General features: G+C 44.6%; 2 protein-coding genes and 1 long non-coding RNA gene across 3 annotated transcripts in view; 2 read left to right on the forward strand and 1 right to left on the reverse strand.

Moving 5' to 3' along the window:
- Window positions 1-6,955, forward strand: part of LOC139208052 (uncharacterized) — a 101,461-nt gene extending 94,506 nt beyond the window's left edge. Inside the window, exon 2 of the long non-coding RNA XR_011585178.1 lies at window positions 5,983-6,955. This is a non-coding gene — a long non-coding RNA (uncharacterized lncRNA). The remainder of the gene's footprint in view (window positions 1-5,982) is intronic.
- On the forward strand, window positions 3,223-6,955 carry tsn (translin). Its single transcript, XM_070837598.1, has 6 exons — window positions 3,223-3,365; window positions 3,970-4,063; window positions 4,172-4,268; window positions 4,584-4,699; window positions 4,786-4,865; window positions 5,548-6,955. Exons 1-6 carry the CDS (start codon window positions 3,300-3,302, stop codon window positions 5,776-5,778), a joined length of 684 nt encoding a protein of 227 aa, XP_070693699.1. The 5' UTR covers window positions 3,223-3,299; the 3' UTR covers window positions 5,779-6,955.
- A 2,277-nt stretch (window positions 6,956-9,232) lies between these two features.
- Window positions 9,233-22,417, reverse strand: arhgef49 (Rho guanine nucleotide exchange factor 49). The gene is made up of 6 exons (XM_070838413.1): window positions 20,712-22,417; window positions 14,984-15,179; window positions 13,453-13,648; window positions 11,950-12,542; window positions 10,370-10,515; window positions 9,233-10,067 (listed from the first exon to the last, which is right to left on the reverse strand). Exons 1-6 carry the CDS (start codon window positions 22,415-22,417, stop codon window positions 9,233-9,235), a joined length of 3,672 nt encoding a protein of 1,223 aa, XP_070694514.1.
- Window positions 22,418-23,329: the final 912 nt, after the last annotated feature.

The following is a 23,329-nucleotide window of genomic DNA, read 5'->3' on the forward strand; positions in this document are numbered from 1 at the left end:
CCATCCTCCTCCCGTACAATAATACGAAGACTGTTATTTGTGATCAGCGCCGACTTGATGGCAGAGCCGGTTCGAAGAGAGACTAAAAACAGCGGATGCTGGAGCTGAAGAGGAAGCGCAGCGAGGCGGCAGAGGTGGAGGATGTGACCTGATGGAGGTGGTGGCTCTCTGGTTATCAGCTGCTGCTGCTGCTGCTGCTGCTCTTCCTTTCACATCAGCGTTTTCCACGGGGCCTCTCTGCTGCTTTTCCCATGAAACCCGTGCTCTCCCACACACCTTACGCTGTTTGGTTCCAGGTCTAATGAAATGGCATGGTCCCAGCTGACTCTCACAACAGGGGCATTGATGCACTGCTGTCAGATTGGTTTCCCAGAAGGGTTGATATTGTTCTCTTTTAGAAGTCTTCTCTGTTGCTGTACAATTATCTCACATTTAAATAAGGATGATTGCAAGCTTGTCTGTCTTTTCCGCCCGGGGACAACAGGGGAAATTTAGCTTTTTGGCTGAATCTGGCACATTTCCATTCTAAACATGTAAAATAATAGACAAATGACTAAATTGTAGGGGCCTAAAACTGCACAGACCACCATCTTTATGCCAGCAAAATTCGACAACTAGAGAGGAACTAACCGGCTACTGACAAAATTAATTTCACAAGGATTATCAGAGCATTTCTTGATGTTGGCATAGCATGATATTTACTTAAAAACTCAATAAAACACAGTTAAAAAATAAAGTTGTGTCCTATAATTTCAACAACAAAAAACCACTAGAAATATGTTATATGTAGATTTTCGTCATTTAGACATTTCTTTCTTCCACATTGAACCCTAAAGGAGGTTTACAGATACATTTAGACAGAAACTGGGGCCAAATTCACTAGAAAATTAAATCTGAGTAACTTTCTCAACATATTTGGAGACATTGAAAAGGTTCATGCTTGTCAAATGACTCCCAGTCCTGTTGCTATGCATATTTCCATGCAATGAATACAAGATGACAACATAAGCTCTGGAAAAATAAGTCCTCGGGTTTAATGATGCCTTTAAAGGGACTAAGGGTCATGTAGGTCCTGTCACTAAAACACACACACAAACACTACAACAACACCACATCCAGCAGTGACATACCGCAGCAGAAACGGGGGCACATCGTTGTCTAATGGCTGAAACAGAGGGATCAACACATTCATTTAACTCTGCTGATCAAGACTTAACTTTCCACTACAGTTCCTTTAAATGGCCTCATCAGACCCTGCAATCCAAAAATAACAGCAGAGATGAATAATGATAATAGATTCAAATGACTGGCAACGTCACGTAATCCCAGCTGTCTAACGTCACATCATCTGATTGTCACTTTTCCTAAAAAAAAAAAAAAAATCCGCCCTGCCACCAGACTTCATTCAAAAAACTCTCGATTTAATGCTCGCTTGCTTATCTGACAAGTTACAGCTCTTGTGGCACAAGTCCTCGCTGTTAACATGCATTCACTTTGATTCGGTTTACATTTGCATGAACACACTTCCTAAAGATCCTGTCCATACGTGTTTTTAAACATGCAAAAAAAAAAAAGTTCAATTAGACTACCTGGTGGAAAAAAAAACTTTAAACTACACCTACCTCAAATCTATCATTCAAAAAAAACATCATTTATATTAATTTCAGAGGTATAAAATGTGGAGAAGCAGACATATGCCTCACTCACCCTCCAGTCTCGGCTCCTGAGTCCACGCAGTCATCTTCTGCTGAGGTTTTCTCCATCTCAAAGCCTCGGCTGGACACCAGTAAGTGGCATCGTTTTCAGGGCTGGAACCAAACAGGGCGCCCGGACACGGTGCAGCGGAGGTGGGAGAGTGTTTGCGGGCGGCAGGAGGGTTTGTTTCAGGCGCTTTGTCCCTCCTGACCTGCGGTGGGACGTCTGCAGGAGGACTTGGAGCAACAGGAGACTCACTTCAGCTTCTCTGCGTCAGCTGCGCTCCCACATGCTGCCTTCAGGAGCCGTCCGAAATATGACAACTCCGCTGGAAAATTAGACTGTGGGTGTGTGGTTTTAATTGTGAAATAAAAAAAATCAGTCGAAATTAATGGATTGTAATTCATGAGTATGAGAAAATATGACAACTGTGGGTTTGTAAAGCAAAAAAAATCATGATAAGGTTTTTAATAAATCTTCCTCTTTGGAATAATAAAATATGATTTTTAATTGTCAGATATTATTCAGTAATTATTTTATCAATTAGTAATTCAAAGTAAATTGAGATGTGTTTATCATTTTATAATGATTTACTGAAAACTTGCAATGCTGAAACAAATTCATTCAAAACAGAACTTTCATCTATTTATTTATTGATCTTTTTTTGTTTTTTACAACTTTTACTTTATCTTATAATTTTGTGTGTAAATTTTGTGATAAAAAAAAGTTTTGTCAGACTTAAGTTTCCATGAAATGAGGCTGGTTAGAGCGGCTGTTTTTGAGTTTGGGGTAGTTTTTCTTTTCCCCAGCAGCACCTGAAGGCACCATCAGTGAGTGTGCTGTTTCAGCTCCATCAGCAGGATGAATGAGGTGATGCAGCAGTGCAGGATCTTCTCACTTATCACTGCTTATTCTTCAGCCTGCATTGTGTGGACCCACTTCTAAATTGAATTAATCAGTATTTCACGTTCACGGCATTCAGTTAATTGATCCAGTGACAGATCGATCACAGTCTGGTAGGCGTGTTTCCAACCATGACCATTTACCTGGTTTATAAACTAAGATTTTTTCCTCACCCTGTTGTCCAGTTTTGCTCTTACTTGTATTTTCGTACCTCAGGAAAGTGTCAAGAGTCTTCCTTCTCTCCACGTGAGCCTGATTATTAAAAGCCCCACATATCACAATTACTCTGAAATTCAGCTCAATCTTTTACTGTGCTGTCTGCTGTAACATTTAATTTAAAATATGTTACAACAATTTGATAATTAGTAATCAACACTTAAATAGATAAGACAAGATAAGATATCAGTATATAATAATAATAATAATAATAATGATAATAATAATAATAATAAATATTATTGAGAGTTAAAGTAGGATGTGTTTCTCTTTCTGTTTTTTAAACTTAAATATTTTTTTTTAAAACAGAACAAAACGGAGCGTCACATGACGTTGGACATAATGACGTCATCACTGCGCGCCGCTGAAGGCAAGGCAGCGGAGGCGACGGCTCTCGTGCACGTTGATGTGTATGTGTATGAATTAGCTGCACTCGGATCACCGTCACCTGCAGCATCGCCCGGATACTTTGATTGGGACCAGAAATGTCGGTCACGGAGATGTTCAGCTACATTCAGGGCTTCCTGAGCGCCGACCAGGACATCAGAGAGGTTTGAATGAACAGCAAAGCGGCTGTGAGCGTTAGCTCTCAGAGCTAGCTAGCAGCTAACAGCATCCCCAGATCTTCACCCCAAAATCTGTACAATAATGAATGGAGTCTTGTTTATTAGACAATAGGGCGTCCGGTGATTGATTACGGTAACTAGCTGTCTAGCGTAATTTATCCAGGTTGATTAGAGTCCACACGAGGTGTCACTTTTACTAAATTATGAATTTTTGTTTTATTGCTTTGTGCTATGTTTTGATGTAAGCGCGTTAAGTTACCGCGCTGGGCTGGGTAACACCAGACTTCATTAAAAAATATATTGCTTAATGCTTTGTTGCTTATCTGACAAGGTGTGAAGCTGCTTTAGGATAATTTCCTACCTTAAACATACACCAGCTTTTAATTCGGCTTTACTTACACGTTTGTTTTTTTCCATCAAAATCCATCATTGCAATGACTTGATTTGGACTTTATAGATCAGTGATCCAAAAGTGGGCGTTTTGCAAGTTCTTTATGTTTATCTGAAAAGTTTGGGGTTGTTTTTCTGCTGATAGCAGAGTGTGATTGTGTATTAAGAAAACACTGACACTTAAATAACTTTGCTGCAGGATATCCGTAAGGTGGTGCAGACACTGGAGCAGACTGCCAGAGAAATACTAACAGTGCTCCAAAGTGTCCACCAGCCGTCTGGATTCAAAGAAAGTAAGTGTTTGACACATGGCAGTATGCTGTGTTTTCACTTGTGCTCTCACTTATTGCCTCTCCAGGTTAGACTCTGTCATCTTAATAAACTGATCTTTCTCCCGTCAGTTCCCAGTAAATGTGCAAAAGCACGAGAGCTGTTCTGCACAGTCAGGACACAAATTGGAGACCTCAAAACAAAGTTTCGTGTGGAGCAATATTACAGGTAGGAACTTCCCCCGAGCACTTTGAGGTGTGGTTGGAAGCGTTGGCGTTCAAAAGTCTTCGATGTAGTTCATACACACAAAGATAATCTGCAGAAATACTCTTTACTTCTTTAGCAAATCCTTCCTTCAAGCTTTCATCTAAATGTCTGGTTGTTCAGCCACTAACTGTTTTATAAGTTTTTGAATCGTCTTATTGTTTGTTTTAATGTTTGTGCTCAGAACTGCCTAGAAATCAGATGTGGATCATCCTGGATAAAAAATAAAGGTAAATGTTGTAACCTCTCTCTCTCTGATCTGGTTGAATCCCACTTTAGGTTCCACGAGCACTGGCGCTTTGTCCTGCAGCGCTTGGTTTTCTTAGCAGCCTTTGTTGTCTACCTGGAGAGTGAATCTCTTGTGACTCGGGAGGAAGTGGCCCAGATACTCGGCAGTAGGTACCAGTTTGGGTGTTGGTGTGTAACCGTTACAGGTGAATGGGGCTTTACTCTCTCTTTTTTTTTTTTTTTTACTCCACAGTTGAGGTGGTGCGAGAGAAAGGCTTTCACCTGGACGTCGAGGACTACCTGGCAGGTGTGCTGATCATGGCTAGTGAAATGGTGAGTCAGTTGTTGTTTGCTATGATGCTACTTCAACAATTTGACTAGACTAGAACAATGATTATACCTTAATTGCCTATAATAATTAATATAGAAGCACTGCGAACTACATGAATTCAGGAACTTAATCGTAACGCAGAGTCTTGTCACTAAAACTTTACTGAACATTATAACGTCCATGATGCAGGATTTTGTTCCTAATAAACTGGCAGCTGAGCTCACTATCTGCTGTGTACATGTACATTTTGTTGGAGGCAGTTAGTGTAATAACAAAGAATAAATGGCAAACTAATTTACAGCATGTTTTGACATTTTGATAATCAATAATGAAATAATAAAAATAATTAACTGTTCGGCAAAAGATAGTAAAACACTGTCAGGTTCCAGCTTCTCAAATTTGACGATTTGCTGCTTCTCTCTGTTTTATATTGTTATGAATCGAATGTATTTGAACTTCTGATTATTTGTGGGACAAAACATACATTACAAGAGTTACAAGCAGTTTTGTTACGGTCTCAACTTCCCATTTTAACTCTGAAAGTTCTTAAATTCCCGTAAACAAATGAGCAAGTTTGTTGTTTGATAATAAACACGTTCAGGTCAGTGATGACTAATGCTAATAACTAATACTTTTCCTGATGAGCTATGGAACCTTAATTCAGGCCGTTGTCTCTTCCCGCAGTCACGGTTGGCGGTAAACAGCGTCACAGCAGGCGACTACAACCGGCCGCTCCGCATCTCCAACTTCATCAACGACCTGGACTCGGGCTTCCGCCTGCTCAACCTGAAGAACGACCCGCTGCGGAAGCGCTACGACGGCCTCAAGTATGACGTGAAGAAGATCGAGGAGGTGGTTTACGACCTGTCCATCCGCGGACTGGCCAAGGAGCCCGAGTCTGGCGTGGACAAGTAGAGCTCGGAGGAGGTGATGGGCTGTGGGAGGCGGAGGAGGCCTGGGACCGCTCCACAGCTGCTGCACCTTACTCCACCTGGAAGGCAAGACCCAGGGATCTACCTGAGGCCCCAGCAGCTGAGGACTGACTGTGTGAGTGTGTGTGTGAGCTCATGCGTATGAAAATGTGTGTTTGTGGGAATGTATGCATGAGAAGTGCTTTAGATGGGCGGCAGTCGGCCAGAAGGGCGGCAGAGACGGTGACTGCTTGGCTCCCTCGTTCAGAGGAGAACGACTAAAGGTTCAGTTTGTTGCTGGTTCTTTGAGAAGATCTGTTCTCAGCTTCGTCTGATTCATGTGATATTGTTTCACTGAGCTGGTTTTGTTTCCTGTGATTGCCACCAATCAGCTTCTTGTTAAATTGCATTATATTGATGTTTAATTCGTTTTGGGGGGACGGGCTCAGAGCGGAGGGTTCCAGCCACGATGAGCTTTTTGTTCGTGGATGTTTATTGTGTTTATTTGCAAAAACAAAAAAGAAACGGTGAAACGTGTTTTATGTTGTTCACCAGGTGAGTTGACGCCTGGTGGTATTTCTTAGGTCTCTGAATTATTGTCAAAAAAAATCCAAACGGAGATCCAGGAGTCTCATTTATGGAGGAAATATTTGTCACATGATTAAATTTAGAATCCAAAAATCCAAAAAACATAAAGAATAAATACATTTTACAACAATCTCACCAGATTTGGACCTTTTCTGACTTCATAAAGCAGCCCTCTGTTTGGGTTTTAATCATTAGCACCTAACTCTTTTTTTATTTTATAAATGAGGCTCCAGGAGAGGTCGAGCCAAAGAATATACAAAGATGCACTTCACATGATATCGAGCTAATCTGTGATTAGTTAGATTCCCTTTTTCCATCATTTTATTCCAACAGCAAGGGACCCTTGCAGAACAGTGCCATTGTAATATTTTGGTTGTCGGGTGATGAAGCTTTCTCTGGAAATCCATGAGCGAATACAAACTAGTCCGAATGTCATGTACTGCATGTGCTATGTGAACTGTTTTACTTGCTTTTTTTTTTTTTTTTTTTCAGGAAATATTTCGATGGGTTGTTTCTGTTGTCTGCATCCATGCTTCCGCTTGCTTCTACTGTAGTGGAGCTGGATTGTGTTTTCAAGAAATAATTCACTTTCACTCTCTTCCATCTTGTGCTTTTGTTTCCTCCTGTGATGAGTGCGCTCCACTCGTCCCGTGTGTGTCTAAAAGATGCTTAAAGTTGTAAACTGTAAATATATTTCTACAGTCCTGCATCTCGAGCGTCGTCAGACTTTTTACAAATGAGCGTGTCCAAAACAGAAGAGTGCAACGAGCGAGGTCGTGTTTAAAATCTTTTTAATATAATTCACAATATATTACACCGGGGAAATAATACATCAGGTCTTTCAAATGCAAATAAGGGAAACGAAAGAAACCGTATGCAACTCAGCAGGCTTTGTTTTTTTACATTTTGGAAAGGGCTCCTCTGAAACGGCGTCCTCCCACAGCACAGGAGTGTTTGTGTGGAGTTCAGCAGCCCTGCCCTCCAAAACACAGTGATTTGCTACTAGTGCTACTCGATAGCAAACATAAAACAGCATCAGTCTTGAATAGAGGTTTTGGTTTGATGACTGTGTTGTCTCGACCTGCTGAAATCAGCTTTGGTCATTTAGGTTCCTTCGAATATGAAGAATTGAAAATAAACAAGACTGCGTCAGACGTTCTATCGGACAGCGTTTAATGACTGAATCATAATAAAGTGCATTAAACAAAATAAAGCCCTCATAAATAAATAAAAAAAGAGGATCGGGTGATCACAGGGACTGTCAGAGGAATAATTATTTTGCCTGTAAATTGATCTGGATCCCGTGCCGACAGAGGGCAGCCTAGTCTGTATCAGAGATAAATGCTGCTGCGACAGGCTGCAGTTATTTCAGTACGTTTTCTAGCGTAACAGTAATCAAGTACCAAGGCACAACAGCTGATTGCTAGGTCACATAATAACACACAGTTAAAACCGTGTCATGGCGAGATGATTGGGTTTTTTTTTTTTCTTTTGGTTTGTCAAGTAACCGTGGTTTTGTTTAAGTTATCACGAGCCAGGCAGCCGAAGAAATGTCATGTTATCACGGCAGGTTTGGAAAAAATAGCATATTTACTTTGCTTTCTACCTTGAGGGTCATGGGACGAGGGCGGGATTGTGTAGAAACAGCGACATATTTCACACCTATTTCATTGAAAGGTTAGTTGATTTGTATTGTATGATGGTAAATCAATTAAGTTATTTGAAATTTCTCAAATCTTGCATTTTGCTTTTGTTATAAAATTGTAAAGAACTATTGTTTTGGACTGTTGGTCAGAAAAAGGGGGCTGGGATTTGAGATGGCTGTTATTCTGTAGACCAAACGATTAATCGGATTAATCTATAACGCAAATATAAATACCTCCGTCTTATCGCCTCGTCTGTGCGGCCCCACACAAACTTTACCTGTTCGACATGATGTTTACACAGTGGAGATAAACTAGACTTCTCACAAACTACTTTCATGGCACTAATGTTATCTTGTTATCCAGGAGCAGTGACTTCATGAGTGTTAGCGTGACGAAGGGAAGCTTTATTGATGCCAACAAACTGGATCAGATTTGACTTGAATCTCAGAAACACAGCGTGCAATGAAAGCGGAGTTAACACCGAAAAGATATGTTGGGAGATGAGATGCATATACAGTAGCTACTTCTTTTGAAACTGGCAGAGATTATTGCTGTTGTGTGAGTTCTCATTTAAAACACAGTGATACAGGAGGTCTGTTCAGCCTGATGGAGGCTCTGCTCAACTGCATCTCTGGCAGTGGATGTTGCTCTACCGCCAACGTACAGTAGAGGGCGGCACACAGAAAGGAGAGGGCAGTGACGGCAAACAGAAAACCACCGAACAAAGCTCTTGAGCGCCTCTACACACCAAAAACAAACCCCCCCCCCTGCTCCCCGACCACTGTCCTGTATAAAAAAAAAATTACATTACAATTTTTCCTTTTCGCAGTCAGTCACGTTCAGTCATGCTTTTTTCGACAGACACACCTTATTTACTGAAAACTCGGCTCTCTTCCTCCCAAGAGCAAACAGTCTTTACAATCAAGGCTGACAAGCACAGCCCAAGTTTTTTTGGTTGTCCAAAAATGTGATATTTTTGTTAACGACTTAAATCTTCATACGTAATTTTATGACAGTATGGCGCACTTATAGCTTTGTAAGAAAAAAGTGCTAAATCTCTCTCTCACCCTTAAGAGACTTGGAGAAAGTTGTTTTTCTTTTTTTTTTTACTGAAATCTAACAAGTTATAACAGTGGCATCACCCAGAAATGCTTCTCAGTTTATTTTTGCTGTAGAGGGGTTCAGGTTATTTACAGTGTACCAAAGGCGGGGGGGTGGTTAGTCTCAGGAGCGAGCCTGGTTTGTGTTGATCATGATATTGGGCAAAGCATTGCGTCTTTTCCTCCAGGTGCCCAAGTCTCGAGCGTATCTCTTAACCTGATGGAACCACTGCTGGGTGCGAGATTTGTCCGAAGCGCGGAAAACGAAAGACTCCCGCCGAATGTCGAGCACCTCGAATGTGTCCTCGCAGTCCGGGTCCGTGGACACCACGCAGTTTCCCAGGCGGATGGGCTCTCTCAGCACTGTGAACTTCCCGCTGCTCTTGTCCTTGATTAGAACCAGCACTCCGTCTCGAATGCCGTCTCCACCGCCCTCCCCCGGGTCCCCACGTGCCCCCAGGTCAGTGCCCTGTCCTGGGGCTTCACTGGCCCGTTGTGTCCTCACCATCAGCAGACTCTGGACATTTTGGAACTTTAGGGCCTTGCTGCCCTTCTTCACCCACTGACCGTCTGCTGGCTGGGACAACTGGAGGGGTCCCTCCATGACGAATCGTGTGTTTTCTCTCGCCCATCCCACCGTCTTCATCGACACCTCTCGCATCTCGATGTTGATCACCTCCCGGTTTTTGCGGCTGTCCCGCCGGAACGAGCGGAGGGACCAGGTTACGCCGTTGCCCTCTTGCTTGGTCTTCATGTTGATGTGCTCCAGGTGGGACTCCACCCGACTCTTGGCCTCACGGAGACGTGCGTAGTCGGGGTGACACTCTGGGGTAACCTTAATGATGCGGCTCAGCAGAAGCGGGTATTTAGTGACACGTTGGAGGGGCGCCATGAGGAAGGAGCGCAAGTTCATGCGACGCAGTGCTATGTTGTCATTCTGGGAAACATCCAGGAAGATTCTGAAAAAACACAAACGACAGAAAATTAAGTTGAAGACAGAGATTCTGTCCATGACCTGGGAAAACTCTCAAGAAGTTGATTAATGGGAATCACAGGACAGCCTGACTCACGGTTGAGCTGTGGTTCTGTCTAAAAATATGAATCATTGCAGCGCTACTCTCAAAATAGAACTCCTTCTGAATAAGTGATAACCGCTGTCTTTTCCATTAAGAATTACACAGAACAGCCGTGGCAGCAACTAGAGAAAGCTCCCAGGGTAACTTTTCCATCACACAGAAGAATCGTTGCACTCTGTGTGTACCTGAGCAGCTCTTTCTCCTTCTCCAGTGTGTTGAGCATGTTGACCGAGGTGGACTGCTGCAGGCAGTAGCTCTGGAAGGCGGGTAGCATGTTGACGAACTCCAGAAAGATCTCTCCTATGTACACTGTCAGGAGATCTTCATCTCCCTGAGGTCAAACCACACGAGAGGGGAAAAGTCAGTGTTCAACCCATTTATGTTTTGCACTGGGAGACAATTTGTCTCGTGAGTTACTGTTGTCCAGCATCATCTGCATGCACAGTAAGATTCATCCAGCCATCAAACGTTATGATGTGACTGCAGAATAATGTGTACAGAGGTTATATTTGGCCCATATAGGAGGACATGGGGCTTCTGCAGCTGCAGCACACAATACTTTTCCAGTGTAGAATGAAGCAGAAGCCATGACAAAAGAGTGAACAATATATTGCAAAGGTTGCACTGGACATACTGTGTGCTGCAGGGAGAGGAACGTCATGTGAGAGCTGCAGATTTATTAGTGTCTGGACAGAAGTGGCCAAATCATTGGAGGGGGGTTGTTATATAAAATAAATATAATCAGAGTTTACCCAGTTTCATGAAATTGGAAATTGGACTTCTTGTTCATGTTGGCTTAAAAACTGAGATTAAAGGTTCATTGTCGACCTTAGAAACAACATTTGATGAAACAATCTCACCACAATGTCAATTTAGGAGCCAAGTACCCTGGCATCGCCGGGTCAATTCACAAATACTAATTAGTCCACGGTCTGGAGCCTCAGTTCATTTTCGATTTCCAAGGCACAACAGGCGCAGACCAAACTGCTTCTGGTGCACTTGGACAGACCTAAAACTAATCAGAGTAACGAAATGTGTGACTTAACGCTGAGTGTAATTAAACTCCTGTTGGAAATACAGCAAACATCTTTGAATGTGCAGTTTTTTGTTCTTCTTCTTTTACAGAAAATGTATCATTCAATTTGTTCAGCGACAGCCACCTGTCTGAACGGTGTATCATATCACATCGTATCGTTTCAAACCGACCCCATACTGGATAAATAGTTGTGATTGGCCTGACCGGGCTACTTAAGCTGTAACCACATGACTCATGTCTTCACTCCTCTCTCACCTTTCCATAAGAATAATTAATGGTCTTTACTAGATTTAAGAAGTTCAGTTATATTTTGCTCACTGAGTTCCTTGAGTTACTTCTGCTGAGAATTAATTTTGATTTGTGTTGTTGCATTAACATATTTAGCTGTGATGGCCAAGATATTATGTCTGTGTGGGTCAGATGTGTGTAGAGACTCCTTATGGTATGTTGCATTATAAATAAACTGAAGAAGTTTTTTTTTTTTTTTTTTTTTTTTAAAATCAAAAAGTACCTTTTGGACTCAATAACAGACTAAAATGTTTTGTTAGGATGAAAATCTTTGCAGTGCATTTGGGCAGTTTCACTTCATTCAAAGCCTCTATAACCCTGAATTATGTAATAACAGTACTGCAGGTGTTCACAGCCATGATAATCAGACCAGCTTGTTGCCCTGATAGTGTGTGTGTGTGTGTGTGTGTGTGTGTGTGTTAGAGAGAGAGAGTGGGTCACCTGGTCAAAGGCCTGGTCGATGCTGTCCTGCAGGTGTTCAGTGAAGCGGTCATTGACGTCTATCAGCTCCTGAACGTTACCAAACACCACAGTGAGCTGCTCGGCTGTCAGCAGCCCAGCACTCTGCATGGGGCAGTAAAACTCCTCCTTGATGATGCGCAGGTCCTCGCCGTAGCTCGACTCTGTGTTCAGAAACTCCAGGATGGCTTCCTTGCGCTCGGTTCGCAGTTTGGAGCAACGCTCACACATGCGTTCTCCTCGCTCTTTGGAGGCCCCGTCCCTCAGTCCACAGTCTGGACAGGGTCTCTGGGCCTCCCAGGCTCTGAGGGAGGCAGACGGTCTTTTCCAGGTGCGGGACAGGCCCGGCCCAATGCCGCTGTCCACCCGCTCCACATCGGCTCCCCGATTTCTGCGGTAGCGGCGAGGCTCGCTGTCCTCCTCCTCCCGCTCATCACTGAGGCCCACGACTCCGCTGTCGGCGCTCAGGCTGCTGATGGTGCTCCAGCGATGCTGCCCAGACCGAGTCACACCAAGACCCGCCTGGCGCTCCTCACCAGGGGGCTCTGAGCGACCACGAATAGCTGCTGGAGCTGCAGAGAGAGAGGTGGAGGTGGTCAGAATCATTGGTGTTCATTATGTTTATGGATTTACTGTCTGCAGTCTTTGGTATTCACACTGCGCGGAGGCACACACACACACACACACACATGCAAACACAGCATTAATAGCAGTCTCCCTAATGAATGCCTATTTAATCTGAACTAGTCATTAGTGGTCATGTCACAATAAAGAAACTATTACAGATGTCATCTTTCTCCAATAATTAGATCCCTGTCCCCCCAGCCAAGGACTTAACCTTTGTCCACATGCACATCAATACTATTGTGCAAGTTTGTGTGTGTGTGTGTGTGTGAACACACGTTTGCATAGTTATGAGAACAAATTTTGGTTTTACATCATTGTTGTGAGGACAATGAGTGATTTCAAAGTTCAAGGTTCACTTATTTGTCATTCTACAACACAGGATTGGACGACAAAATGCTAGTGAAATACCCATGTGCTGCATAATAAAACAACACATTTGTATGGTGGAGGGTGGAGGATGAGCCGAGGAGTCTCACATCCTGAGGAAAGAAGCTGCTCTGTGGTCTAACAGGAGGTACGTCTGCCCTGGGCCGTGCACATCCCATGCTAATTTGTGATGTTTCCAGGCAGGATTCTTTCTATTGCTGCTTTGCAGAAGTTAACAAGACCCCACACAAGAAAAGTCTGATAAAAAAAGTCTTTTCTCTGTCAAAATGATTGTAGGGTCTTGAATTACCCCATGGATTATTTAATTCCTGAATGCTTTCTACTCTTAGAATAAAACACTGTAGCTTTATTTCTATTATAATTTGCTCAAACGTTGCACAGCTCTAATTAAAAAATGAACAGAAAACAGGCCCAACACATGCAGCTGTCAAGCACGTGCCACACACTCACCACTGTCTCTGTCTCGGTCTCTGTCGCGGTCTCTGCGATGGCTGTGGAGTCTGGCGGCGGCAGCGATCTTCATCTCCAGCTGCTTGCGCTTGGATGCGTCGGCTGGCATGGGGTCGCTGTAGTGGGGCCGGAGACGGCACTCGCGCTGCGCCCTCACTGTCTCAGCCAGCTCATAAGCTGCGTCCGAGCTGGAGCGCCTGCAGCCCAGACCGGTGTGCTGCCGGTCGGAAGGACACGAGTGTCAATCAAAGAGACACATTGCTATAGCAACAGATGAAAAAGGGCACAACTCTCCGAGGAGATAAGGTGAGAACGACGATAAGAGAGAAATCACAGCCTTGTGTGTCGGTGTGAGGAGTTGTAACATGCAAGGTCAATGTGTTCGCTGTCATGACATCATTACGTAACATATCCTGGCTCTCTCTCTCTGATCCCAGCTTGGAGAACTGACAAGAATCCACATTTCATGCCGAGATGCAGCACTAATCGTCTGCCAAGTCCTGTAACAGACTCTAAACACAACAAGGCCACATATCCAAAATCTTCTCTGATCACAACTTGAAACCGCTGAGCCTCGAAAGATGAGAGACAATCAAGCATCTCCTGGCTTTTCTTTTTTGAGGTGAAGCGAGGAATTCCCCGACACACTGCAGCATCCTGCACTGACAAACACTCCTCACGTGGCTTCTAAAAGCCCCTGAGAGTTGACCTAGGGTGGAGAGTTCAAAGGTCACATCAGTGTGACACACAACTGCTCACCCAAGAGGCATCAATCACATCCCCATGCATTCGACTATACTGGCTTTGGATCAAAGATTACCTCACCGAATGTTGACAGCTCTCTGACATCTAATAGCCGCACATGACTGAAAAGCGCAGAAAGGTTTTCACCGCTCTATACTAGAAAACAGCATTATATACAGCTTGCAGCAATCAGGTAAAATGAAGGAGAATAATTCATGTTCCACTGAATTATCAAATTGCAGCCCTCACTTTGGGAATGCAGAGGCACACTCCATTATGGATTCAAAGCCAGAAATTAAGAAAAGGCAAGAAGCAAACACACCTCGACATCTGTTCGCCAAACTACCTACAGCCTTGTGGCATGCAAGCAAGCTGTGCCTCCATTTCAGTCTGGCTCTTCTGTTCTGCAGAATCACAGAGAGGAGCACAATGCTAGCAGCGGCTGAGGCTGGTGTCAAGATGCAGCCAGCCAGCGGAGAGGAGCCATGCAGAGAGCAGGGATGAAATGCTGAGTTACCAGCAGCCAGATGCTTTTTGCTGCATCCTCAGACGTTGCGCTGTTGCTGGAAGACAGAGCGCTGCATGCTCATTCCTGTCTCAACAAATACCTCTGCATCAGTATGTGTGAGTGATGTGCATGTGTGTATGTCGCAGTCCCCTTGCTTGCCCCAGTCATCCTTGAATACCAACAGATCTTTGTGTTTCTGCACACCACGAAGCAACGATGACACGCGACGAGCGAAGGCGAGCGCAGATGACAAAATTTGAGACATGAAAAATGCTGAAGAAAATGAAAAAGAATCCTTACGCATTCTCCAGCTTCCTCTCCCCCTACTCCTCCTGCAGGCGTCTCGTCGCCAGCCTCGGCTCCGCAGGCCGTTGCCGACGTTGCCATGGCAACGGCGGAAGGCTGACAGTCGGTCGAGGGGGCGGTGATGTCACAGCCTCCGTCCCGGTCACCTGACAGTCTGACGGGGGCCTCGGCGGAGATCTCTGCACTGCAGCTGGTGGAGAGAGAAGAAGAGACGGCGGCACAGAGAGGGGGAGAAGAGGTGGATGGAGAGGGAGGGAGGGAGAGATTGGGGGAGTGAAAGGGAGGGACAAGGGGGGAAAAAGGGAAGGAGAGGGAGAGCGAAAGAATGGGAGGAAGAGAAGGAGGAGAAGGGAAAAGGGAAGGGGAACAGAAGCAGGATATGGGAGAGAGGAAGTAAATGTCGAAAGAGGGAAAGCGAGAGGAGGGGTGAAGAAGATGCAAGGGACGGGAGAGAGAGGAGGGTTGAAATTGTAATTCTGGCACAGCTCTCTTCTCCTTACAGCATCCCTGTCATTCATTCCACCTCATCTTCCCTCTACAGCTCACATGCGTCTCTGCTCCCTGCTGTCTTCTTCTATCCACCCACCCTCCTGTTCCATCAGCATTCTGCCCCCAAAACACCCAAATCAATGCCTCTCCTCTCGTCCAACCCCCCCTCCCCATCTTCAACCCCTCCTCAGGAGGACAGCAATTAGACACATCAGTGGACATTAACACCTGAACCCCTGGACCACGGGGACGCTGCCTGCACACAATCACACACACAAAAACACACAGAGGCATCATTCTTTCCCATCATTCCTTTGTCTGATAACTGGGGATCCACTCTTGCAGCACACAGTCAGCATGTGATCTGAGGCACCCCACAGATTCACACAGGCCCTGGCAAACACGCCGCACTACTGGACTGAATTGCACATGTCCGCCAACACCGCCACGAATGCATGCCTGCAGGGACTTACGCATGCATTTGTAAGAGCACATTACAAACACGCAAAGCAGTCTGACCGAGCGGTGCACCCTCCGAGTAAGATGCTGACCGCCAGCCGCAATGTGCACAGACGCAAGCCTGGGGTCTTTGTTGCAAGTCATTACTCATCTCTCTCTCTCTCCTCCCTCGTTTCCTGTCCTATCTCTCTGCTGATGACTGTCCAGCAAAGGCACAGAAATGCCAAAAAATAAAAAGAGTCCTTTTAGTTTGTGGCACGATGATACTATTCCCTGCATTTCTATATCTATATCAGTCAGTCTGACTAATAACATTAATAATAATCTAATCAAAACAGGAAAAAAATGCATGTATGTCTGCAGGTTTTATACCATCAGATGGTAGAGCAGTAGCATCTATGAAGCCCAGTCGAAAAGCCTGCTTCACTACTATGAATAAGATAGTTACACCTCAACGATGAACCTTGATGAACATTTTTATCAACATCTCTCTTCTGTACTCTTGATTTTGGGCTGTTTGAAGAGATTTTAGTGTGTAAATCTAACTGAAACCTTAAAGCTGAGGAGGATGATTTGTGTGATGGACACATATTGTATATAAGAGGAAACATCTGGCTCTTTAACAGCAAGAGTTTCCACCTTCTGTAGTGTACAGAGAGTTTATCAGAGCGTATTTCTGTTGAAAACAGCTGAATATAACAATAAAATGCAGCATCAAACCACAACTATCAGCTAAAAGATGCTAACAAAGCTAATAATTCTCACAGCAAGCAACTCCTTTCACATTACACGCACAGTTATTGATTGGTCAAGCTTTAAAATAATGCATACGCCTTTAAATGTTGCAACAGGAACTACCAACTATATATCGTATATTGATTTTGTTTTTCCACCACAAGTGAGCTTCACAGTCCAGCAGGCACGGGTGGGAAATATAATATCACCACAGTCAAAAAAAAACACCTTGTAACAGCAGTTTTTAGAGATTATCATATTTTTACTCAAATTAAAGGCGTTGGTGGTTTAATAAGGCCCTTGGGTCAAACCCCATGATGATCAACAATGTCTGGCTCTCAGAGTGAAAGAAAGGCTGTAAATTCCTGAATTATTGACTTCTTTTTTTCCAAAGTGGTGTATGTATAACAAAGGAGGGGGGGATGGTTAGTCTCAGGAGCAGGTGGGGTTATTGTTGATCATGGCAAGGCTACAGCTACCTTTTTGCTACCTTTTTGATTAATCGATAAACTATAAAGTCTATGAAATGATAGAAATGAGTGAATAATGTCCATCATCAGGGTTACAAATAGGCCAAATAGCTTGTTTTGGTGAAATTCACTCAAATCAAACAGAGTTTCTCACATTAACTTGTTAAATGATTTGCACAATTAACTGATTATTGTCAATCCACTTATAAATCAGTTGTTCCGGCATCGGTTTTAACCTCAGCTATGATATGCAGTTCACTTCGGCCTGTTGTGTGTCCTGAAATATCCTTGTGGTGACTTCACATGAGGTCTCATTACTCTGATGATCCTTACATAACTCCCAAACCAGTCAAACGGCGCAGCTCTTTTTGGACACGTCATAAAAACAATTTCTCAGCATCCCTCTGATGCTCTGTGGCACATCAACCACTTTTTTTTTGTTTTTCCATATAAAGCTGCAGCTGAACCTGGCAACCTGCACTGTTGTGTATTACTTGTGTAATCAGCAGAGCCGACACAGCGGGTGATGGGCGTCCAAATGTCCAAATTAAACTGGTGCCAGTGTGGCGATAAGGCAGACGTCATTCATGCGGCTCTGACACCGGTTTTCTCTTGGACAAATAAAGGCCTCTCCTTCACCGTATTGGCTGTCACGCTGCGGATGATGCATGAGAAGTAATAACCTGCAGCTTAATTTATCAGGAAACCGCTGCATGTGATAGATCACAGCTCAACACGGCACAGTGTGACACTGAAATTAGAGAGGCTGTCATTTTCACCGGCGCATATATCACTCCAATGAATTCAATATATTTGTACGTGCTTCTAATAGAGATAAATAAGGAGAAAATGTTAGATCCAGTGGCCACATGCCTCCCTCTGCACGCTATACACAAGTATACAATTAACTTAGTGGGGCTGGTTTAGTGCTTCCATTTCTATAAACCCTCCCTGGTGTAATAATATGGATATTAGCGCAATAATACAACGAGGGCTGTTGTTTTGCTCTGTATGTGAGTTTGGCAGCATGGTGCACTAAAGCAAAGAGACTTATTGGTGGAAGTCAAATACCTGAGGGTGTAGACATCACACAGAATACTGCCATGTTTAATTAATAAATCTCCAAGTATTAAAACATTCACAGAGCCTCAAGTCAAATCTAAATCACAAGAGGAGCGCTCAGTGTGTTGCATTATGGGTGTTCTTTTGAACATGAAAGTTGAATCCACTTGGGATAAACAGTGTTCGGCTGGAGCGGCTGGAGCGGCTGGAGCTGCGTATGAAAGGGCTGGAGTGGTGCTGAAATGATTAGTTGACTAATCGATTGGGAGAGAATCGAGTAATTTATCAAGCAAGATGGAAAATACTCTGGTTTGAGCTTCTCTTTTCTCTGACTTACACCATTATCATTATCTAAACATCTATTGGATGGATTGTCGTGAAATTTCATACCGACGTTTCTCTGATGCCACTATGAGGTGGACCTTCATGTCCCCCTCAGGATGAATTGTAATAACTTTGGGGATCTTCTGCCTTTTAATCCAGAGCCATCGTCAGGTCAAAGTTTCAGTTTGTCCACTGGCGTGGCTGTAGACTTCTGGTCATAATGTCCATCAGATAAAACAAGCAATTTGCACCACATGGGGCGTTTTTCACAAGTTTGACAGACTATTTGGATAAATCCTAAAAAAAAAACAACCTCTAGTTGCAGCCCAAGACTGCAGCTCTGCACTTTCACAACTTCTATTGTACACAGTATACACCCAGACACACACACAGCAGTTATTTTTCTGCTGCCTTCATGCAGTAGAGCCTCAGACATCCATCATCCCTTCTAGCAGTGCAGACAAAGGAGCGACAGTCGGGGGAGAGTCCTGACAGGCAGAGAAAGATACCGTCTGTATCTCCCATCTATCTCGGCCTGCACACTGCAGGGGGTGGACTTTGTATTCTTCAATGGGCCTTATTAAGTAGCTCCTCTGTGTTCGGGGTCTCATTTTTACATTGAATAGAGGCCTGGTCTCAAATGGCACCACATCGCTATAAAACACACCCTGCTCTTGTTTGTCCTTGATCAGACTGAACTACAGTGGAGTGAAGCCTGCATTTATTTAGCCAACAGCTGACACAGAGAGAGAGGGAGAGAGAGAGAGAGAGAGAGAGAGAGAGAGAGGGAAACAGTGAGTCTGTAAGGACGGTGCCAGTCTTCCAGTCTGTCATGCCTCATGCCAGCCTCCCGCCTACAGTCTAGTATGCAGAGCCAACCCTGTTAGCTCCGACAGCTGTTATCACAATAACTGAGATAAATCGATAACAAAACAACACACACAGGCTTAAACAGATGGGCTCACACACACACACACACACACACACCGATACAATGCTCTGACACTGCAAAGCACACACATGAAAGTGTGCTCACATACACTTCACTGATAAACACACACGCCTCTGCTGCTACAGGGCTCAGGTACAACCGGATCTAATTTCAACATCAAAAAGATTAACTGGATTTACAAACAATATGTTTCTCGGTAAAATACTGAGCGCTCTGTCATCGTAAGTACGGTGCAGCACAAACAGAGAAAACAGGAATAAATCACTGATCCGTTGTTCACATTTGTCTACCTTGTACTCAAAGATGTAATCGAACACAAGGGACTTTTACAAGTCCACTTTGCAATACCACAAAGTTAAGATTCTCAACTACAACCAAAAATCATGCATGCAAACTTTTTACTGAAAGTTAGATCCTGCTTTAAACTAGAGATTTATCATATTGGCAAATACGTCAGCAGACAACTAGAAACAAATGACAGTACAGACAAACCACAGGTGTATTTCAGGTTAATCTAGTAATAGTGTTACTGTGAGACGTTCTTCAACTGTAACATGTCCCACTCAGTACTTATGTGGAGCGAAACACTTAAAAACACTTAAAGGATCTTTATCACTAATGTTTGTTTATGTTTATGTAAAAAAAAAGAAGAAAATTAGCTGATATATCTTTATTGGATTTTTAAAAACTCACCTCAAAAGCTCAAATAATATCTGATGTAACACCTACATCTGTGTTATCTCTTCTTACCTGGCAGAACTGAGTAATAAACACACAATAAGGTCCCTAAGTACATATATTCAAGTACATTTTGTGGTACTACACTTTAGCTTTTCCATCCATCCATCCATCCATCCATCCATTGTCTACACCGCTTATCATTGTGGGTCGCAGGGCCAACACACAGAGACAAACAACCATTCACACTCACACCTACAAGAAATTTAGAATCATTAATTAACGTAACCTGCGTGTTGTTGGACTGTGGGAGGAAGCCGGAGTATCTGGAGAAAACCCACACAGGCACACAGAAAGGATCCAGGTTCAAACCACAAACCTGCCGGCCAGCAGATTTGAACCTTGAACCTTGAACACCCTTGAGTTTTTCCACTGAAAAGTATTTCTATGGTACGTGAAATATTATGAAATGAATGTTTTTTTTACTCTTTATCAGTTTTATTAGAGATACACTCTACTCTTCTCTCTCCTCCTGCCCCCCTCCCAGACTAACCTCTTCTTGATGAGGTCCAGTGCGGAGCCGATGAGGCCATCCTTCATCTTATAGATCTTGGCTCCATAGCTGGACAGGTCGGTCCCCTCCAGAAGGAGCGCTGGGCAGCAGCTGGAGGGTCGTTCCCAGTTCTCTTTGCTGGGCAGGAGGGGAGCCGACCCAGCTGGCTCCAGACTGCTCCTCCTACGCCTGGTGCTCCCTTCATCACCCCATACAGCGGGGGCTTTCTCCTGGGCTGAGCTGGCCAGGGGCTGCAGGGGTGAACGTGGAGAGGGGCCAGTTCGGATGGGAGAGTACGTGCGGATAACAGAGGTGGTGGAGGAGGAGGAGGAGGAGGAGGAGGAGGAGGTGGGAGCTGCGGTGCTGTTACTGCTCACAGTGCTACATGGAGGTTTCTCTGAGGAGGTGACAGTCTGCTGGGCTTCATCACTGTTGCCTGTCCTTCCACCTCTGCTCATGTCTCCCTCCTCCTGCTCCAAGTCCTCCTGCTGCTCTCCGTTTCCTCCACTAGAGCTCAAATGAGGGACAGTCCGATCAGACGAAGGTACCTTACTGTCTGATGTTCCTGCCTGCAGGTCAGCTTCAGGTTTTTCGGTTACCACAGAACCTGCTGTGGACTCCTTGCCCTGTGCTTCCTCCTTCTGCCTCATCCTCTTAAACTCCTCAAACGTAGGGATATGTAGGCGTCCCACAGGAGGTCTGCAGCGCTCGGACGCAGAATCTAATCTATTTCTGTTACCTGCAATGTTGTCTGTTGTGTAGGATGTCTTGACCACTTTTGGGCTGGACGGGGAGCTGTGGAGAGCCAGGTTGGGGCTGCTGTTCTGCCGCCGGAGCTGTAAGCGCCTCAGGACCTCCTGCTTGATCTCCTCTGGGCTGGTGATGCGCATTGTGCACGGCGGCCTGGACCCGGCACCTGTTGAATTTACATGATGCACACCCTCCTGCTCGACGGGTGCAGCACCTGGCGTCACCTGAGGCCGCAACGGGAGGGGCTTCAGGGGCTCGACTGATGACCTCGCACTCTGGAGGCGGAGCTTCTCCCTCAGGCCCTTCCTTGCATCCCATTCGTCGACGCCACCTGGAAACAGCAACTGAGGGAAGAGCGGTAGGTCCTTCCTGGGCAGCCCGTGTCGGGGATAAAACGCCAGGCTCTCTGGGCTGGGTACCAGTCCATGGGCCCCCACCATGGATCCATCTGGAGGCCCAGCACACCAGTGGTTAGAGGAGGTGTAGCGTAAAATGAACTCACTGTCCACGCTCCTGTAGGGGGCAGCACTCAACGCACACAGGCCAGAATCAGCCACAGTGTTCCAGTTTAGGTTCTCCATACTCCTGTAAGGCCTGTTGCCGTTGCTTCCTGTGTGGATGCAGGAGCCCTGGGACCCCTGACCCGGCCCCAGTCCCAGAGGGCCCTGCCTGCTGCTGCAGTACCTCAACCCCAGGTTAGTGAGCAGGGTGCTGCTGTTACATCTGGACATGAGGGGGAAGGGAGGCCCCTGGGGGCCCTGGTAGTGAGAGACGCTGGGTCTGTGTCGGGGGAAGGAAGACAAGGGGTCGGGGGACAGGGGCAAGTTGGTGATGCAGGGCTCCATGTCTATGACGAGGTCGAGGGGACAGGCGCAGCCAGCAGGGGAGCTGGCGGAGGCTACAGTGGAGGAGGTGGAGGGGTAGTCACATGGTGGTGGAGGCTTTACGTCTGGCATGGCTGTGGGCTGAGCGAACGGCCCTCAGACACACAGTCAGCAGGTGGGAAGGTCTGCAGCCTGCAGGGATAAAGATAAGATCGGAGATATAAAGACGACACAGACATTCATGCAGACAACATGTGAGCCTGTCACATGTAACTGTGTACGCTGTTGTTATGTCTGCACCAATATCACAATGAAACACTAACTTTTTAACCTTTCAAACTCTCGATTCTACTCCGATAAGACCGTACTAATAATTTTGTATGTTACAGCCAATTTACTACAAAACACACAGATCTTCAGGACAAACTGACAAATCTCAGTTTCACCAATTTATTTTTAGGTCCTGTGGCCTCAAATGCTTCCTCTGCAAAATGCAAATGCTTCTGTTCTGTGACTCCTTATTCAAAAATATGGAAACATACAGTGTATATATATATATACAGAACGTGTAGCCTCAGACTTCCTAAATTATATGCGCTATGTGATTTATCCATTTTTCATATTGTCATGAAAAGATGTATTGGGGACCTTAGGAAGATCATTAGCATGTGACCCTTTATGCCAATCAACTGCTAACTCTCTATATAAGTGATTTCCTTCTTCCTTCATGTACTGATGAGATAATTTTGGTTTATCAACACCAACAGCAGCTCTGGGAAGGTGCATCCATTCCCGTTTCCCAGCCAGACAATATTTTACACTAATTTCTGTAGTATGAAAATGAAAAACAGGCAGTTGGGTTGAGCTGTGAAATCCGTCATCAATGAACATCAAGTCTGCATTAATTGTCGTCAATGTTACATCACGGTGGCTTTGAAATGCAGTACAGTGAAAAAGACTTCATAAATAGAGACTTTTAGATTTATTTGCGCATCATTTCCTGCACAAAATGCTGATACAAATTTCAAATCTATGACTCTTAAT

Source organism: Pempheris klunzingeri, chromosome 10 (genome assembly GCF_042242105.1).
Source record: "Pempheris klunzingeri isolate RE-2024b chromosome 10, fPemKlu1.hap1, whole genome shotgun sequence".
Lineage (NCBI taxonomy): Eukaryota > Metazoa > Chordata > Actinopteri > Acropomatiformes > Pempheridae > Pempheris > Pempheris klunzingeri.